The 18,174-nt window shown below is 32.5% G+C and overlaps 2 protein-coding genes and 1 pseudogene across 2 annotated transcripts; 2 read left to right on the plus strand and 1 right to left on the minus strand.

The window, feature by feature from the left end:
- Window positions 1–2,189: 2,189 nt before the first annotated feature.
- LOC133204257 (uncharacterized) lies at window positions 2,190–2,996 on the plus strand. The gene has a single exon (XM_061339999.1). It carries the CDS (start codon window positions 2,190–2,192, stop codon window positions 2,994–2,996), a length of 807 nt encoding a protein of 268 aa, XP_061195983.1.
- A 2,924-nt stretch (window positions 2,997–5,920) lies between these two features.
- LOC133204110 (uncharacterized) lies at window positions 5,921–7,719 on the minus strand (annotated as a pseudogene).
- An 862-nt stretch (window positions 7,720–8,581) lies between these two features.
- Window positions 8,582–10,082, plus strand: LOC133204258 (cerebellin-3-like). Its single transcript, XM_061340000.1, has 3 exons — window positions 8,582–8,597; window positions 9,229–9,357; window positions 9,679–10,082. The coding sequence occupies exons 1-3, from the start codon at window positions 8,582–8,584 to the stop codon at window positions 10,080–10,082; spliced, it is 549 nt and encodes a 182-aa protein (XP_061195984.1).
- The last annotated feature ends 8,092 nt before the right edge of the window (window positions 10,083–18,174 follow it).

Consider the following 18,174-nt stretch of genomic DNA (forward strand, 5'->3'; position numbering starts at 1 on the left):
GAAAGGGTTTAGAAGGAAAGAAATATTCAAATTAAGATTCAATAAAAATGTAAATTAATGTACAGAGAATTCTTCAGTCTCAAATAAAGAATTTTGTCAATACACATAAGATATTAAGTAAGCTTACGCATTTATTCATATTAAAGCTTTTAAACTTTCAGATGGCTCATTCAGTTAGAATGTTAACACATTCCATAAGAGTCATGATATCCTACAACATATCGCTGATCCTAATTTATAACGAATTTTTATTTGATGTTTATTGTATAAAGAGTGAAATAATTTGATATTTTGTACGCTTATTGGGGTGTTTGATGGCTTCTCCTTTTTTTAGTCCCCTACCGGTGAAACTGGAGGGGAATATAGGTTTCCTCTGAGTCTGTTTGTCCGTTTGTCAGTCTGTCTGTCAAGCTGTATGTATGTCCGTCTGTCTGTCTGATTTTTGGTATGTGAGTGTATCTTGATGAGTTACAGATCAAGTTTGCATTTCGTTTCGCTTCATTGATTTTTGACGGAATTACGGCCTTTTTAATTTTTAGGGGTTTTCCGCAATTTTCTTCTAAACGCTTTCAGATATTGAGCTGATTTTTGGTATGTGACTTTACCTTGATTAGTTATAGATCAAGTTTGCATTTCGTCTCGCTTCATTGATTTTTGACGGAATTATGGCATTTTCAATTCTTAACGGGAACCAGATTACACTTGCCGGTAGGGGACTAGTATTGCTAATGCAATACTCTCAGAATGCTTGTTTAACATGTGAAGCAAACTGATCAGCAAACCTTGTCATTGTTAATTTCAATTTTTTACTTGGAGCGTGTTTTTTATTATTTGAATATTGACAGCCGAAATGCACTCTAAGAAGGGGATTGAACATTTTACTGAAAGAAATTATAGGAAAAACTTAAAAATTAAAAGTACAAAATACTATCCAAACCTTTGGGTAAGAATTCAGGTTAGGTTTGCATCCCCTTCAATTATAATGATTTATATATTGTACATATTTCAAACATCAATTTGATTTGGTCAAGTAGAAAAGATTTTAAAGATATTTCTTTCATTGTGTCATAATTGTATCATATTTCTCCATAAATCTTTCTTGTACTCTAGAGCTTTAAAATGTTAAACAGTACTGGGTCTGAAACCTCCGATCAGTTCTTTTAAGCTAAAATGGTCCTCTTTTATTGATTCAAACTTTGTGCGACTCGATAAATGCTTCTTGACTTCTACAACTTTGAATTGCTTGAAATAAGATTTTTCGGATTGAATTTTCTTTTCTTTCTTTTTTCCCCAAAAATATATTTGGCATGAAAGGCAATTATCAACAGTCGGTGTATTTGATTGAGAAGTAAATATCACTGGTTTATATTTCGCAGGTCCAAACGCTCAAAAGATTTTAAATTTTGTCAGCACATTCTGACGATGAAAATACCAGTAATCTCCATTTAATTGTAAACCATTAATAAATCACATCTGAAAAATATCAAGATTCTTGATTAATGGTTCGCTGACATGTATCAGAACCTACTTGTACCATCTTAAAAAACTCAAATTGCTTTAAGCCTGACTTCGTTTAGTCTGTACAGTGTTTATTCTATGTTAAAGAACAAAATATTCTATATGAAATAATGGAGTGGCTGTTTGATTATAGCTTTATGTTCGGGACATTGTATAATTAACGGAAACATTAATTCTAAAGAGAAAAGACCCCTGTTGAACAGAAACTTGAATCATTTAAATCAATGTAGTTTATTGAGTGTCGATATTGGTTTAAAGTATGCACACAACAATTTTAATTTTATCAGGCGCTAGCAGCCTTTTTATCAGCATGAATGATCCTTACTTAATGCATAACATATATCTTTATTATGATGGGTCATACAGTCTGACAGCTTCTTCGATGGAAAATAGTTCCTGGAAATATGTTACATACTATTTAATTATGTTTGACGTATATACATGTATATAAAGAATATTATCTCACCGAGTTAATGATGACAAAATGACGGTTTCCCCCATTATAATGAAAAAGGTAATATGCATCACACCAGCAACTTCATCTTCAAGGCTTTTTCTGCAATGATGAAGTAAAGTGTTTAATTCAATTTTTTCTTAGAATACAAAATTGAAACCAGAGCAAAGGAAATCATTACTTCGCGTTTAACGTCAAGACGTTCATCTCCTTGAAGATGAAGCTCACCCTTGGTTTTGCGTCAAGCCTTCTGAATTTTTGTCACATTTACAGTCTATCTATACTCACAGATAACAGTGGTCAAAATATCACTCAGCTGGATACAATAGACATTGATTCGAAAAATGTGGACGTTGTCAGACAACTTCTGAATCAAGAAACAATTATTAGAATGGCACTGGTAAAAAATGTACACGCACTATTGAAAGATATGGTCGACTTGAAACAAAGTATGGAGTCACTGGAAACTTCACAGCAGAAAACAGACTTGGAGATAACATCATTGCAACAGGAAGTGAACGAACTAAAACGTGAAAACGAGAGGCTTAAGCTTGAACACAGAAGGTATGAAGAAACATTCAACGCCGTAAAAGAAAACTTCACTCAAATGACTGAACACATTTTTGAATTTGCAGAACAATCAGAATTTAAGAGAGAAGCTTTTGAGAAAAACACCAGTACCATACTGGGAGACTTAAAAGTTGAGGTTCGATATCTGTCAGTTACTCTTCTTGACCTGAATAAACACACGTTGGAAATAGATAAGAGTATCCCTGCATTGATAGATAAAAAGTATGATATTCTGTCAATAAAATTGAATACATCTCTGGAAAATTTGAGGAATGATTTACTTGCTTCTGGCGCAAAAATATCTAAGTCAGTGTCAAACTTGGAAAATTCTCAAAATGCAGTTGTATCTTCAATGTTTGGTAAGCATCCATTTACTTATAGTAAAGAAATTTCTGATTTCTCTTCATTTTCCACTTACAAGCTTTCGACTTCAGATAAAAGCAAACAGCTTTAGAAAGCAGATATACCAATGCTATAATGCTATTTGAAAAAAAAACATAAATCAGGAAAGTGTTCGAAAGATCACTGCACATGTACAGTAAGTAGCATCATAAGACGGTTCTTTATTGTCTGGTTAATTACTAGCCATAAATAGGACAGACAGAAACGGAAATGATAGGCCCAGACCGTCCCTTAAAATGCCCTTCCAAGGTGGCTATTAGTGTCCCGGGAATTCTTCGTTGCCACATCGTTTTTGAGGGCATGTTTAAGAAGCATTAAAATCATTTCTCGATAAATCCAGTTTTTATTACTTTGATAAATTATCAAACCCACTGATCAAACAAAAACTATAATCAACCATTGTATAGACGTCTAAGCATATCAGGCTAAGAAGCCCACCGGGATTAGTGAACCACTGATTGTCTCCATTAAGAAATATAATTGTCAAAATTACATCAGCATATCTGATAACTAAACTTTAATTCCATTCAATCACATGCAATATTCTCGGTACTTGCCTCTGAAACCCTCTTTTTAATATCTGTTTAATTCTATCTTGAACGCTTCTTGTTCACTCCTCAAATATCCGATCATCAGTTATAACATCATTAATTCGAATTTGAATATAGCATAAGAAAATAATAAGACTGTTTGTTAATGTTTGCATTTTTCTATTTATTTTCAGGAGTCATTTCAATTCTTAAATTAATATAGCATTAAACAGATACTAAGAAGGGGGGTTCAGAACGGATATGTTTGGTAATTTAAGCCACCTTAAGCTTAATGATTTTGAATTGTTTGACCTGTAAATGTATAGACAGAGAAAAATAAATTTTAAAAATGATATCATTTAAGAAAATGAGAGAAATTACCTTTTTTTTAAATTTAAGAGGCCAATATATTCCAGCCTACTGTAGAATGTTCTCAAAATTGCTGCCACAATTTAATGGAAGAAAAAAAATTAATTTAAATACATAATTTTATATACTGAAAGGACAATAAACGCATCATGTATTTTCGAAGTTAATCAAATCAACAATGTTTTTGTTTGTTTGTTTGTTTGTTGTTTAACGTCCCTCTCGAGAATTTTTCACTCATATGGAGACGCCACCACTTGCCGGTGGAGAGCTGCAAATTTTGTCCTATACTCGGCACTTACGTCCATTGAGCAGTGAGGGATCTTTTTCGTGCCAGCACCTACTGCGACACGGGACCTCGGTTTATACGGTCTCATAAAAAAGGACCGGTCTCCACGTCCCACAGTGGGATTCGAACCCGCAACGTAAGGATCAACTCCTTACTCCGCGACTCTAGAGCAGACGCTCTAACCACTGCGCCACGCGGCGACAATCAACAATGATAAAATATATGATATTTTTATTATACATAATCTGTATAATTTTTTTTCATTAAATTGTGGCAGCAATATTGAGACAAGTAGTTACTGTAGTAAATTATAGGTAACTTAAGTAAAATTTTGCAAGGGTATATCGTTCACCTACTTAAAAAAATGTCTTTTTGTTAAAAAATTATGTAAGCTATTGAATCATTCTACAGTAGGCTGGCCTTTTAAATTAAAAAAAAAATTTCTCTCATTTTCTTAAATGATATCATTTTTTAGAATTTATTTTTCTCTGTCTATACATTTACAGGTCAAGCAATTCAAAATCATTAAGCTCAAGGTGGCTTAAATTACCGAACATATCCGTTTGGGGATAGGAAATGTGATTTTTCCAGCAATTAACTTTTATTTAGTAGAAGGAAATGTAAAAGTTAAAATATACAGTCATTTAGGGTATTCCGAATCACCTTTAACATTTTTGCTGCAAACGATGTAATTTACAAGTTTATAACTGGTTGTTTGGTATTAATAGAAAGTTGGTTCTATGAATAAAAAGATCTTCGACACAAAGCGAGCTCATCTTCGATATAGCGACCTTGACGGCGGCTATATTTAGACCATCTTTTAGTGTATTGCGAGTCACTTCCGGGTATTTCGAATCACTAAATAAACAGATGAAAAACTGCCAGATAACAACATTTCGATAAATGAATTTGTTTGTAATATTAACCAAGTCTTTTAAAACAAGAATCATCTACTTTGTGCATGTTGGTGTTTACTTTTAAGTTGAGAAATTCTCCTCTGAAATCACTGTAGAAACACAGGAGGGGATCGTGCAGGAGAGAGCATTCATCGCACCCCCCTCCCCACCAAAAAACAAACCCCAAAAATATTATAAAAATGATTGCCATCCTGTTAATATCATTAAACACAAAAAGAGTTTTTTTTTTAACCACTGAAAGGTTTTAATTGAATTCAAAACAATTGTACTAATAAACAATAGACTTTCCTGAGTACTGTAACAAAGAAAAAAAAAGATTTATCTAAGTACTGTAACAATAAAAATAGACTTCCCTGAGTGCTATTAGTAAATGAAAATAAAGAAATGCCGAATGAATATACATTCTAAGAAGAAAAAAAAAGACACCATTTTTTCATCTTGATATACAACTCTCTCTCTCTCTCTCTCTCTCTCTCTCTCTCTTTCTCTCTCTCTCTCTGAGATCATGAATGTATTGCATTGTACAAGTATGTATATGTAAGTATCATTCATACAAATATTTAGAAATAAAGAAACACAAAAGTGGATAAAATAAAGAATTATCAATAGTGCTGAAATATATTAGAAAACTGACCATAAACTTTCTTCAATATGGGACGGTACAGTATATGGATTATATACAGGAATAATAATAAATATAAATGCAAAGCAAACCAGACTCTTGGCAAACATTTTCTTCTCTTACATTTAAGACAATTGTGACAGAGTGTTTAGAACAAATGCAATAAAATTCAGAGTGTATATCAAGAAGACAAACCCAAAAAAAATCACAAACACTTTTTCCAAAAGATGTGCACAGTTCAAACAAGTTTTTTTAGGAGGTGGTCACTTCAATAACTTCCTTTTCTGACATGCCTTCAAGATGCATCTGGATGCGACTCAAGGCAGTCTAAAAATTATTTGAACATACTCGGTATGTACAGGGAATTACTACATCTCCTCTTTTCTCGAGCATAGTGGCAAAGGTGGGAATATAATTAAACTTGGTGTAGGTGCACCAGTAACTGTGGCTGAAATTTCACCTCCGACATCCATTATATATCTAAATGCACTGGCCAAACCTCTAAGGACATGTCCACAGGGAAGATCCTCTATATCTTTTAGTTTTAAGCCCCTCTTTTCATCTGTAACTGTGTCTTTGAGATCAACAGGAACATTATCTGGAATCCATACCAAACAGGCATCAGAATCATGAATATTCGTATATTCCCTATCAACTCTAAGTGGTAGCTGACTGGACTGTAATGGTTTCACTTTAAAGTCATGATATCCTTTTGTCACACAATGTCTTTAAAAAAATTTCCCTCTTTGGCTGCTTTGAAGATTGTCTAAGTTTTCTTCATAGGTAAAGGTAGGCTTAAGTCTACAGTCTGAAATTTTAGATCTGTCTATTGGAAACACACCAGAAGAAGCAAAACTTTTTTGCACTGTTCATGGCTTGTAGAAATCCAGAAATGCCACTTGCAAGTGTCTGGCAAATTTTTGTTTTCGAACCATGTCTTCGGAATGTTGTTTGGTGTGGGATCTAAGGTGTTTGTACCAACTCTTCTTCAAGGGTCCATAAACTCCCACATCCAGTGGTTACGTCAAGTGAGTTGCATTTCTTACTAACCTGTAGATTTCTATAGAAAGATTCCATGTCAACATGACTCCCTACGCTATCAATTAGTAAAAAATATATGGTCTTTCTCTCACAGCATGATTATGAAGATGTTTTATGAATTTTCTGAAAGTTTCTGCATCGATCCATCCAACCCTTCTCTGTGAATTCTGCATGAGCATATCTGTGTGAACCAGCCAATAAGTCCTAGGATGCTGGCATGGCTTGGAAAACACAAAAAAGGAGGAATTATTGTGCCCTCAGCATTTGCACAGTACATCACAGTAACTTTCTCTCTCTCTTTGCCCCCCCTCCCCCCGACACATGTGGAACTGGGTCTGCATTTACCTTTTTGGCTGGACCTATGCCATGACCAGATTTTGATCCCATCTTAAATCCAGTTTCATCTGCATTATATACTATTTCAGATTTATCCAAGAGAAGATTGTCAGACATAAATATTCTATATTTATCAAACCAGTCATCAATCTCTTTCACGGTCACCTTGGCTGTAAAGATTTCCAGGGGTGTTTCTGTTCTTTTTTGAATAAAGTGACAGTTGCGCCTTAAAAATCCATAGTACCAATCCCAACTAGGTCTATTGTCTTTAAACGGATTTTCTCTCGTCCCTTTTCACGATAGATATTTCAACAAAGTCCAGAAACTCTGTTGGACGTAACCTCATTCCTCTTTGTGCCATTTCTGACAAATATTTTTCCATTGCTTCCTCCTCTGACTTATTTTAAATCACAGACCTTGAACCTAGCTCTTTTACTATCAACATCTACTTGTCCAGATGCTCTTCTTTGGAGAAAAGAATACGAGAGGTTGTTTTCTAATGCAGCTCTTCTAATAGATAATTTATTATAATTAACCTGATATAAAACTTTCCTAACAGTTGTCGTCTTGTGGGCTGATTTATTCTAATATTTCCTTGTAACCTTTGCAGCTAGTCTCTGTGCATGACTTTTAGATGGGGTCCAAATTTCCTTGCGTTCCTTAGTTCTTTCCATTTCTATATCAAATCAATAATCAAGAATTACATATTGTTGTGTAATATGCACCAACAGCGGATTTTCTTTGGGTAGGACTGGTGGTTGTTATATCCACTATATTTAACATTAATAAAAAAAAACCCCACTCCCCTCCAGTCCACATCTATCTAAGTGCACTCATGTCAAGGACATACGTACATATATAAGTAGAAATATTACAGAACGTATGTATTTTGATACATGTAAATGAAATACAATTTCTTTTTTTTTTTTTTTTTTTGTTAAAAAAAAAAAAGGCCCGTATAAACCCAGACTAGTCTGTTATAGTTATTATTTACTTTATTCTCTTGGCATATGACACTACAAAGTACTGTGCATCAGCATGTGTTTGTGTGTGCTGAGTGCACGCGTTTATGTACACACCTGATTCGAAATATCTTAAACTGTAATGGGTTGCAAATGTGGTCATAACATTTATAACTTTGAAGTGTTTTCAAACACATTTATAGCTCTTAGAAGCTTATAAAATTGCCGTTCTTTCAATACCCAATATGACATGTATCAACCAAAAAACGCCGCTACGACAGCGCTGTCAAATGTCATGCAACGTTTTCTACAAGGGGTATTTCTTCAATAAAGATGTAGCGAGTTGGTTAATGAAATTATTAATTAATGAATTAATGCATGGTATTTTTGATTTTATTTCTTGGAATTAATTATATGTACCTTGCTGATGCTGTCTGCTTTGTTGTCACACGTGTGAAGTTGTAGTATAAAGTACAGCCAAAACGTAAAGTCCCGAGAGTCGCAAAACTCGGGGTGATTCCGAATACCATAAATGACTGTATTATTTCATAGAGAGTTCTTCTTTAACATAAACATGCTCCAGAAGCGCAGTATTATGTTACGCTACAACTCCATATCATTATTTGTAGGGAAGGTAGTCCGGGAGAATTGACACTGTATGGAGTATGTAACATAAAGGCATTTATAAAAGATGAAATATATGAAATTTTATGCTGAAATTAAAGCGAATTCATTTTAATAGCAGTATATGCTGATCCTTTGATTAGACCACTATATCACCATTATACTTTTGCACATAGCTTAAATGCATATTTCACATAGAGACTATGACTCTGTAAAACTTTCTTTGACCAATAAATATATTAGTAATTTCGTTAGCTAGAAGATGGGGCTTTGCAATCCATCTCAAATGCAACCTAAATATTTCATTTTCCAGTGAACGCAATTTTTTTTTTTTTTTTTTTTTTTTTTTTTTTTTTTTTTTTTACATTATAGATATCCTTCACAAATTTGATCTTGTTAAATGTGTATGCTACACCTTCCCTTATATCTGGTTTAATTCTGTTTTAATTTACTATACCTTACGAAAAATGACTGTTTATTGTTTTCATTGTCTTACCTGTAATAAAGCATTCAGAATTCAAAATTGTATTAACATTTTACACTCATTTTTTACTTTCACCTTTTTAACGTATCCGCATAAAAAACTTGTCCATTTAGATGACATCAACAAGACAATAGGCGACATAAGGACTGAAGTCAAACAATCCCAGTATGACCACTTGAAGTTGTCCACCACTGTGTCGTCTCTGGAGGTGTTCAGAATGAATGTTACCAGAAATAAATGCGGTATTTTTTTCTCTCAAAGAAAATATATTTTACAAATGTACTTACAAAAGAAAAAAATATTAACCAATATTTAATTATAAAAAAGGTAAATAGAATAAATGCATTTCCATTTTATTTTGACATTGTATCAAAAATATTCTTGAATACTGTTCGTTATCTTCTGTTATCTACTGTTCGTTCGAGTCCATATTTCATTAAGTACATAGGTTGTGCCTCTATCGTCCATTTTAGAATTTTTAAGAGAATTCTTGTTAATCTTTTAATTTCACGTATTTGTTCTGTACTGTTTTGCTTTGTTCACAGACTATTCTTAACTTGTAGACTTGTCTAAGAGAGTCGCTTTTACTGCTGGAGTGTTGTCTGATAGCACCTCATGGAACAGTGGGACTTTAGTGTATAATAAAGTTTTTAATAACGTGGGAGGGGGATATAATCCCACCAACGGAATCTTCACCGCACCAGTAGAGGGAGAGTATGTATTCTATGTCAGTATTCAAAGCTACAATGCTAACAATATATATGTCGACATTGTATTAAACGGAACTAGCAAGGTTCGAGCAATGGCTAATTCTTATAACACTAATGATCGTTGGGAGACGGGTACAAACCTGGTAACATTACGGCTACAAGATGGAGACATGGTATGGGTAAGACATCACAGTGGTACAGGTTATCACACGCACAGCGACATTCCTATTACAACGTTTTCTGGATTCCTTATTTAAAGTATGAAATTTCAATGATAATGTTAAGTATGGGAACTGTATACACATGTATCTACTTGAATGTTATTTGGGCGATGATGCCGATCATTGGAATTTGATATGATAACTACTTAATATTTGACATATGTGTATATCATGAACTGTAATGTTAAATTTGCATCATTTGCGAAATTTTTCATAAATTTGAAGAGTAAATTAGATTTCTTACTTTTTAATATTAATTTTATTTGAAAATATAAAAATTCTCTTACTTAGAGTTCAAACAACTTATGAAGTTACATAATCATTTATAACTCTAGACATGAGGCAAAATGGATCAGGTACTTGCAAATGGTTTGGAGAGGAATGAAAGATTTTTGTACAGGTGTATTTTTAACAATACCGAACGCCCTTTCAGAGTCTGCATTTTTGTTTGAACAGAGAAATTGAGCGAATTTTGAAATTAATGATAAAACTTACAGCAGAGGTGTGTATGACCAGGTTATTTGTTTTTATTTTGATTAATTAATTTTGATCATTTTTTTAATTACATTTAAAGCATACATTTTAATACAATGCCCTAAAGTAAAATGTATGTGTTCTTGTTACTGGCAGCAGGTGAACTGAATTTCTAATCTATTATATTTGTTGTTACTTATTGGCCTGATTTACAAAATCAGATGTAATCGTTTGCTATTAAAATAGATGCTATTCTTGTTTTCAATTATTTGTAAGAACAGCGTCTTTTTTGAGTATTTACCGGTAGACTTTTATTACTGCGCACAAGGTATGATATTATATTTGAATATGTACATAATTCTGCTATGATACTTTTGAATAGTAAAGTACAACTAATATAACATGTATTGAGAACCATTCTCTGTTGTATTCTTACATAGGAGCCGTAGCAAGTATATCCCTGTTCTTTTCATACTCTCGATAAGAAAAGACTCTGATGTCATAAACCTGTATCAGGCAAAAGGGAACTGTTATATGTCAGGGTTACCATAGCAAAATGAACCAAAGATTGAAATTTGCATTTTTGAACATGTTCAGAGTCCTATAACTGGTGTTTGCAACAATGTAGAAAAGTGACGGTGAGTGTTTTCCAAACTGAAAGACGTGATGTCTTCATTCATTTTGATTACACATACATCCAGAAAATAATAGCAATAATACGATTATACGTTAAATACCCCCCCCCCCCCAAAAAAAAAAACAGAAAAAAAACATCCTTGTAACATTTACAACTAAGAAAAGAGAAAGGAAATTTACCTATTTGTTGCTTTGGGGAAAAACCTTAAGGTGAGTGTTTTCCTAACTCAAAGACTTGATGTCTTCAGAAAATATCCGGAAAATAAAAGCAATTATAATTTAAATGTGGCCAAAAAACAGAGAAAAAAAATTCTTATGAAATTCACCAGAAAGAAAAAAGAATTAACCTAATTGTTGCTTTGGCAAGGAAACCTTAAGAGGAATTTTGAATATATATATATATATATATATATATATATATATATATATATATATATATATATATATATATATATATATATATATATATATATATATATGTATAGAAATACAAATATAAATCCAGTAAGTGCTCGGTAAATTATGGGTACAATTTAAAAAAAGAAACACGAAAACGTTAAGTAAAGCTCGAGCGCTTTCATTTTCAATCTTCAGAAGCTTCACAATACGTCTTATATATATATATATATATATATATATATATATATATATATATATATATATATATATATATATATATATATATATATATATATATATATATATATATATATATATATATATATATATATATATATATATATATATATATATATATATATATATATATATATATATATATATATACGTAAAGAACAGATTTCTAAGTATATTTCTATATTTCTAAAGAACAGATTTCTAAGTATTGAAAAGGAATTTTTAAAGGTAAAGGTTTGGCCTACAATTCTACATTCCAAAAAGTTCTAATTGGTTTTTAAAATGGAGCGAAGTTTTGGAAATTACAGTATATGAAAATATATAAAGATCTGAGAAAAAAATAAGTTACCTTGCATACGTACCCTTGCACGCAATTTCCCAAAACTTGTTTTGACTGATAGTCAATATCGATATATTTTTTTATTTCTGAAGTGAATTTTTTCAATTTCGGTGAAACGTTGGATTCACGGCGACCATAAACAGAGAGCCGTGTTTTATATCAGCATCACGAGTTGCAGATACTATAGATCTAAAGGTAATCGGATTCTAGAATGTCAGAGCAATGCAGAAATGTATAACAGTAATGCTTTTGAGACAAATACAAACCAAGTGAAAAAGGAACATTGTATGGTAAAACTAGCGTGTTTTTACCATACAACTAATAGGAAAATGATATAACGCTTTAAGTCAGGGAACTCTTGTCCAATGAATATGATCAGTGAATGTTTTAGTTTTATTACTATTTTATAATATATTTTACTCACCTCTGTTCATCAGGATCTATCGCATTTTTAATGAATAAATTTGCCACACATGGCCCACATGATTTCTTTATGGGCGTCGCCATGCTAATGTACCCAAAATGATAATTTTCATCGGAAAGTTAAATCTGTTGTCACTTAATAAATATTCAGTGATTCTTTCGCGAGAACTTGTAGTGGACAGCCATAGATTTGTGGAAATAAAATGGACACAAAACTCATGGCTTGCAACGATGGGGATTCTTGTAACGTCGAGGATCATAAACTTGCATTAGAAGATAATGGTGTCATTTAAAGGGTACTCAACACATGTTTAAACATACATTAGTACATATTGCAGCTTTATTAATGCTCTGCAAAATCATTCACACATAAAATACAAGAGCTTTTGCACAAAGACTTTTTTTTCAACTTAGAAATGTTGACATTTAATCATTAAAGAACCCATTAAGAGACGTGATTGAAACATGAAACGAAGATCCTTTAACGAGTGTTGATCTTGTACAGAAGAGATATCGTGAAAATAGAAGAAGTTTCTCCTCCTCACAACAGACAATATAATTCCAACAAAAACTTGAAGAAAAAAAATCTTTCTTTGCGATAGCACACATGACCTAACATAATTACTTTTAAATGCTAAAAATAGTCTCTGAAACACGTTTATGATCGTACTATTACGTCAGACGAATTTGTATCAAAAAGGATCTAATGAAGATACAAGAGACGCAATGAAGGTATACTCAATGATTACAAGCAATATTACTTAACATCTAATGCACCACAACAATAACTTAATCCTAAAAATTTCTCGCGTACATAATGTCATTATATGATGTGATATATATGATATTCTGATGTTTGGAGGTCCGTGTTTGCTCTGCTCCTATTTTGTATTGTTTAATGGACTTTTGAGCTTGAATACTGTTCGTTAACTCCATATATTTCATGATGTATTCAATCTTCAGCCTGAAAATACAACAATGCAAAGTAAAGAAATCATATGAACATACAATTGAACATCTTTTAGCATTTTAAATCACGACTTTCAAGATAAAGCACGCTGTTGTTTTAACTTTAAGCCTACTGAATTTTCTTCAAGTTCACAGTCTTTCTATACTCACAGGTATCAGTGGTCCAATATCACCCATGCCGGCCAGTTGAACACAGATGACATTAATTTGAAAAATGTGGACGTTGTGAGACAACTTTTGAATTAAGAAACAGTTATTAGAATAGCATTGGTGAAAAATGTACATGTGTACATACATTCATGAAGGATATGGTCGACCTGAAACAAAGTATGGAGAAATTGGAAACGTCAGAAAAAGGAAGTAGAGGTGACAGCATTGAAACAGGAAGTGAACGAACTAAAACGAGAAAATGAGAGACTTAAGCTTGAACACAGAAGGTATGAAGAGTTATTCCATGCAGTCAAAGAAAACTTTACTCAAATGACTGAACACATATTTGAATGTGCAGAACAATCAGAATTTAAGAGAGAAGCTTTTGAGAAAAACACCAGTACCATACTTTGAGACTTGAAAGTTGAAGTTCAATATATGTCAGTTATTCTCCTTGACCTGAACAAACACACTTTGGAAATAGACAAGAGTATCCCTATTTTGATAGAGAAAAAGTATTGGATTTTGTCTCCGAATTTGAATACTTGGCTTGAAACCTTGAACAATGAATTATTTGCTTGCAGTGCAAAAATATCAAAGTCAGTCTTAAACCTGGAAAACTCTCAGAGTGCATTCATGTCTTCAATGTTTGGTAAGCATTCGATAACTATAAGTTCTGATTTCCACTTTCTAACTCCAAACGTAACTTGTGTAACGAATATACATTTGGAATACTATATAGGCCAAGAAAAGAGCAATGATATTTTAGATCTTTTTCCTTTCAGTGAGTTCTTTACTTTTGTTAATAGATACTAGTACAAAAAATGAAATACTACTTATGTTTCTGGAACTGTTTTTGGTTCGGACCACGTATTTATCAAAAGTAAAAGTATTTACAAAAGCATATTCATGTAATTGACTTTCCGATGTGATGATCTCCCGAATTCATCTGTGAATGGAGTGTGATGTTTTCTTGTGATATTTACTAATAGTTTAGAAAACTTTTTTTTTTTTTTGCTTTCATTAGCTTTTGAGAGAGAGAGAGAGAGAGAGAGAGAGAGAGAGAGAGATTCTAAAGGTACATGTATATAAAATAAACTGACAAAAGAGTTCAAAGAAGTTAAAAACTCTTTCCTCGTGTGCACTGAAAAATAACAAGGGGCAGTCAGATCTTTTACGCCGGTGTAAAGACGAATAATGACTAGGACGTCAAAAAATGACCCCAGTCGTACAAAAATGCCATTTTTGTACAAAAAGAACCAAAGCGATCAATTTCTCTATGTGCAACATATAAGAAATATATACACTGTACATAAAAAGTTGATCCCCGTTGAAAAATGATCCCATCCCTAAGGAGTGTTACAAAGTTTAAGAAAAGGTGATTGTTGCTAAGGTTTGGATCTCAACGTTTAATCCTCTGACGAATACTGGACGAATATCCAGTTAAAATGTAATATAACAGCCTTACATGTGTCATTATCTTTCAGTCTATCTAATCTTTGTCATCGTCAACATGTAATTATGATGTAATGTTCCACTATCGCCTGTATATGGTGTATTGTTTCCAACTTATTCGGTACGCTTGAGCATGCTGTAAGTACAATCATCTTTTAAACAATGGCAGGATATTGACAAATAAGCTTTCAAAAGCTAGTCTCAATGGAAACCAGCATTTCGAAAATCACTGGATCATTATAATGACCTTGTTAGTAAATATATTTTGTAAATATATAATCATGATAACTTTAACAAGCAGAACTTCATAAAGGCCATAACTTTCATAAATACGGTTACAATATAATGCAATAATGCGGTAATCTGACAATAAAAATTATAGTTTTGACAGGTCTTGTCTTCGTGCAGATGATCAAGCGATTTAGATGGAAATATAAGGTCTTCCATTGCACGAATTAAATAAACATACGCCAGAAGAATGTAGATTAATTCAATTCAATTCTTTTATTTGGTAGCACCATCATACATTGACATATAGTCATGAATACAACAAACAATAGCATACATAAAATCAATAAAAATATTCCAGTAAGCATATCAGTTATGTTGAAGTTTCTCTTTTCTAAAATCAAAACACTTTTTTCAGAAAGTTACATACTCTTCTAGCAATTTTAATACTTGGAGGGTTGATTATGTCAAAAATAGGGTTTTCCTTCATGTAACATTGAGCATTAAATATATCACAATATTATGATCTATACTGATCATAACTAGGACAATAAAGTACAAAATGTTTTACATTTTCAATAAAAAGTTTACAAGAATGACATACACGTTTTCTCTAAGAATAGGTGGCCTTGAGTATCTCCCCATTTCAATATGTAGTATATGAGCACTAATTCCTAGTTTTGTTAGGATTGTTCTTTCAGATTTCTTCAATGGTAATTGTAGGTAGTTCTCTTATTTATATTCATTTAAATTTATTATATTACTATAAAAATTTAATTTTCCAGAACCTGATTTAGAAATGTTCTTTAACTGTTCACAGATTTTATTCCTATAGTGCTCCTCTGATTTATGTCTTAAAGTTTTATGTGATATGTCCATTGAGGATAAAGACAATTTCTGTTGTAGAGTAAAAAGTTTTCTTTTGCCAAGATACTTTAGACCCGAGTGTTTTATCTTCCTTAAATGCATACACGACTAACTGGTTATGATGCTCATTCTCTGACTCTAAATTTTTCAATCTTGAATAAAATTTAAACATATTTTCGGAACACAAATAAAATAGTGCGAAATGTCCCAACTCATATAGAACAGCAATATTAGATGATTTTCTATGAACACCCAGAATGTCTTTAAATATCTGGAGTTGTATTTTTTTCAAATGGGAAATGATCTGAGGATAATAAATCACATTTGTAGTCTGAAATCCAAATTTCAGAACCATAAGTTAAGAATGGAGTAATCATAGATCTATAAAGTTTTAATATTGTCTCGACAGAAAAAATTTATATTAGCTGAAAAATTAGTTTTTATAGCATAATAGGCCTTTCTAGCTCTTCCTGACAGCTGTTCCGCTGACAATTTCATTTTCCCATCAGACTTAAATGCAAGTCACAAATATTTATACTGATTTGTTATTTCTAAAGGGCTATGATTGTAGTAAAAACCATATACATTTTCATTATTTGTACTTTGAGAAAAAATCATAACATATTTTTTTTCCATATTCACACATAATTTCCATTCATGACAATATTTACTTAAAATATCTATACATTTCTGTAAACCAGTAGGTTTCTCCGATACAAGAATAAGATCATCAGCAAAAAACATGTGGTTAGAGTCAGACGACACGTCTGTCCACATACTGTAGCTTGAAGACGATTAATGGGAAATTTGTCATAAATTATAATAATAGATTATTTTATTCGTAAGATTTACATATAACGAGATCAATATATTATCGCTGTATCCTGAATTTACCTCGGGTGAGCATTTTGGCCCAATGGTATCTTGATTTATAATTCTTGATCTTTTAAAACAAAAAGGAAAATATATCCTTTATAAAATCTCTAAGGGATCATTATTTTCCGGGGGTCATTTTTCTCTACCTATGGTATGCAGATTATAAGGGTGATGCTACTTTTTCTACATGCAAAAAGGTCATTATTCGGCGTTAAATTATGACCCGGCTAATTTTCTATGCATTTTTTTTTCTGCATGTTTCTACTCTACTGACCACGAATTTCCACTTAATTGCCCGTCTGCATGGATCTTTCTGAAAGGGAGGTGTAAATTGATTATTGTATCAAGAAATATACAACAGGTGCGTGTCTTTGCCTAATAAGAGGGCCTAGCTCTCCTACCTGAAAAGTTGTAATCATTCAATCAAGAAACAAAGAAACATGCAACAAACACAAAGTGCGCTCTTGTCAAGCCATGTAACAACCCTTAATTATACTGACTAAACTGTACTGTTGACACTTCATGTAATTTTACATTGGGGTAGCAACAACGTTAACACATATTTTATTGGTTTTTTTAAAGAGCCGTTAAAAAAGAAAAAGTTTTATTTCTAGAATGTTATATGTGATGACAGAAAAGGAAGAGCAAACACTTCCCGATAGCTAAACAGGTCCGTAGGAAGCAATTTCAGTTGGGGGGGGGGGGCACAGCCATACATTTTCAGTTGAGGGAGCACTGCCAAAAATTTCCTGACAAGCAAAAAAAAAAGGGTCATCAACTACCAAAAATTCCTTGACAAGCAAAAAGAAAAAATAAATAAATAAAATAATTTTTTTAAAAAAAGGTCATCAGACGTTTTTATTAAGGGGGCACAAGCATATAGTATCTGAGTTTACTAAAGTAATCTATATATCCGCAAAATTATTTTGGGGGCACGTCCCCCCCCCCCTCCGGTTCCTACGGCCATGTTAAACATGAGAGAAGATCTACGGTTGGTTTACGTTAAAATAACGTAGCGATGCTGGTCCAGGTCAATAGACATATGCAAGTTTATATTTTCACCGGGACTTACAT

Source organism: Saccostrea echinata, unplaced genomic scaffold (genome assembly GCF_033153115.1).
Source record: "Saccostrea echinata isolate AGI-Se365-2 ecotype Australia unplaced genomic scaffold, CSIRO_AGI_Sech_v1 ptg000052l, whole genome shotgun sequence".
Lineage (NCBI taxonomy): Eukaryota > Metazoa > Mollusca > Bivalvia > Ostreida > Ostreidae > Saccostrea > Saccostrea echinata.

Bases quoted from the DNA above. Each gene is read 5' to 3' on its own strand.
- LOC133204257 (XM_061339999.1), top strand. From the start codon at position 2,190: ATGAAGCTCACCCTTGGTTTTGCGTCAAGCCTTCTGAATTTTTGTCAC.
- LOC133204258 (XM_061340000.1), top strand. The intron at 9,358-9,678 runs GTATTTTTTTCT...CTTAACTTGTAG, and splicing joins TGTTACCAGAAATAAATGCG to ACTTGTCTAAGAGAGTCGCT.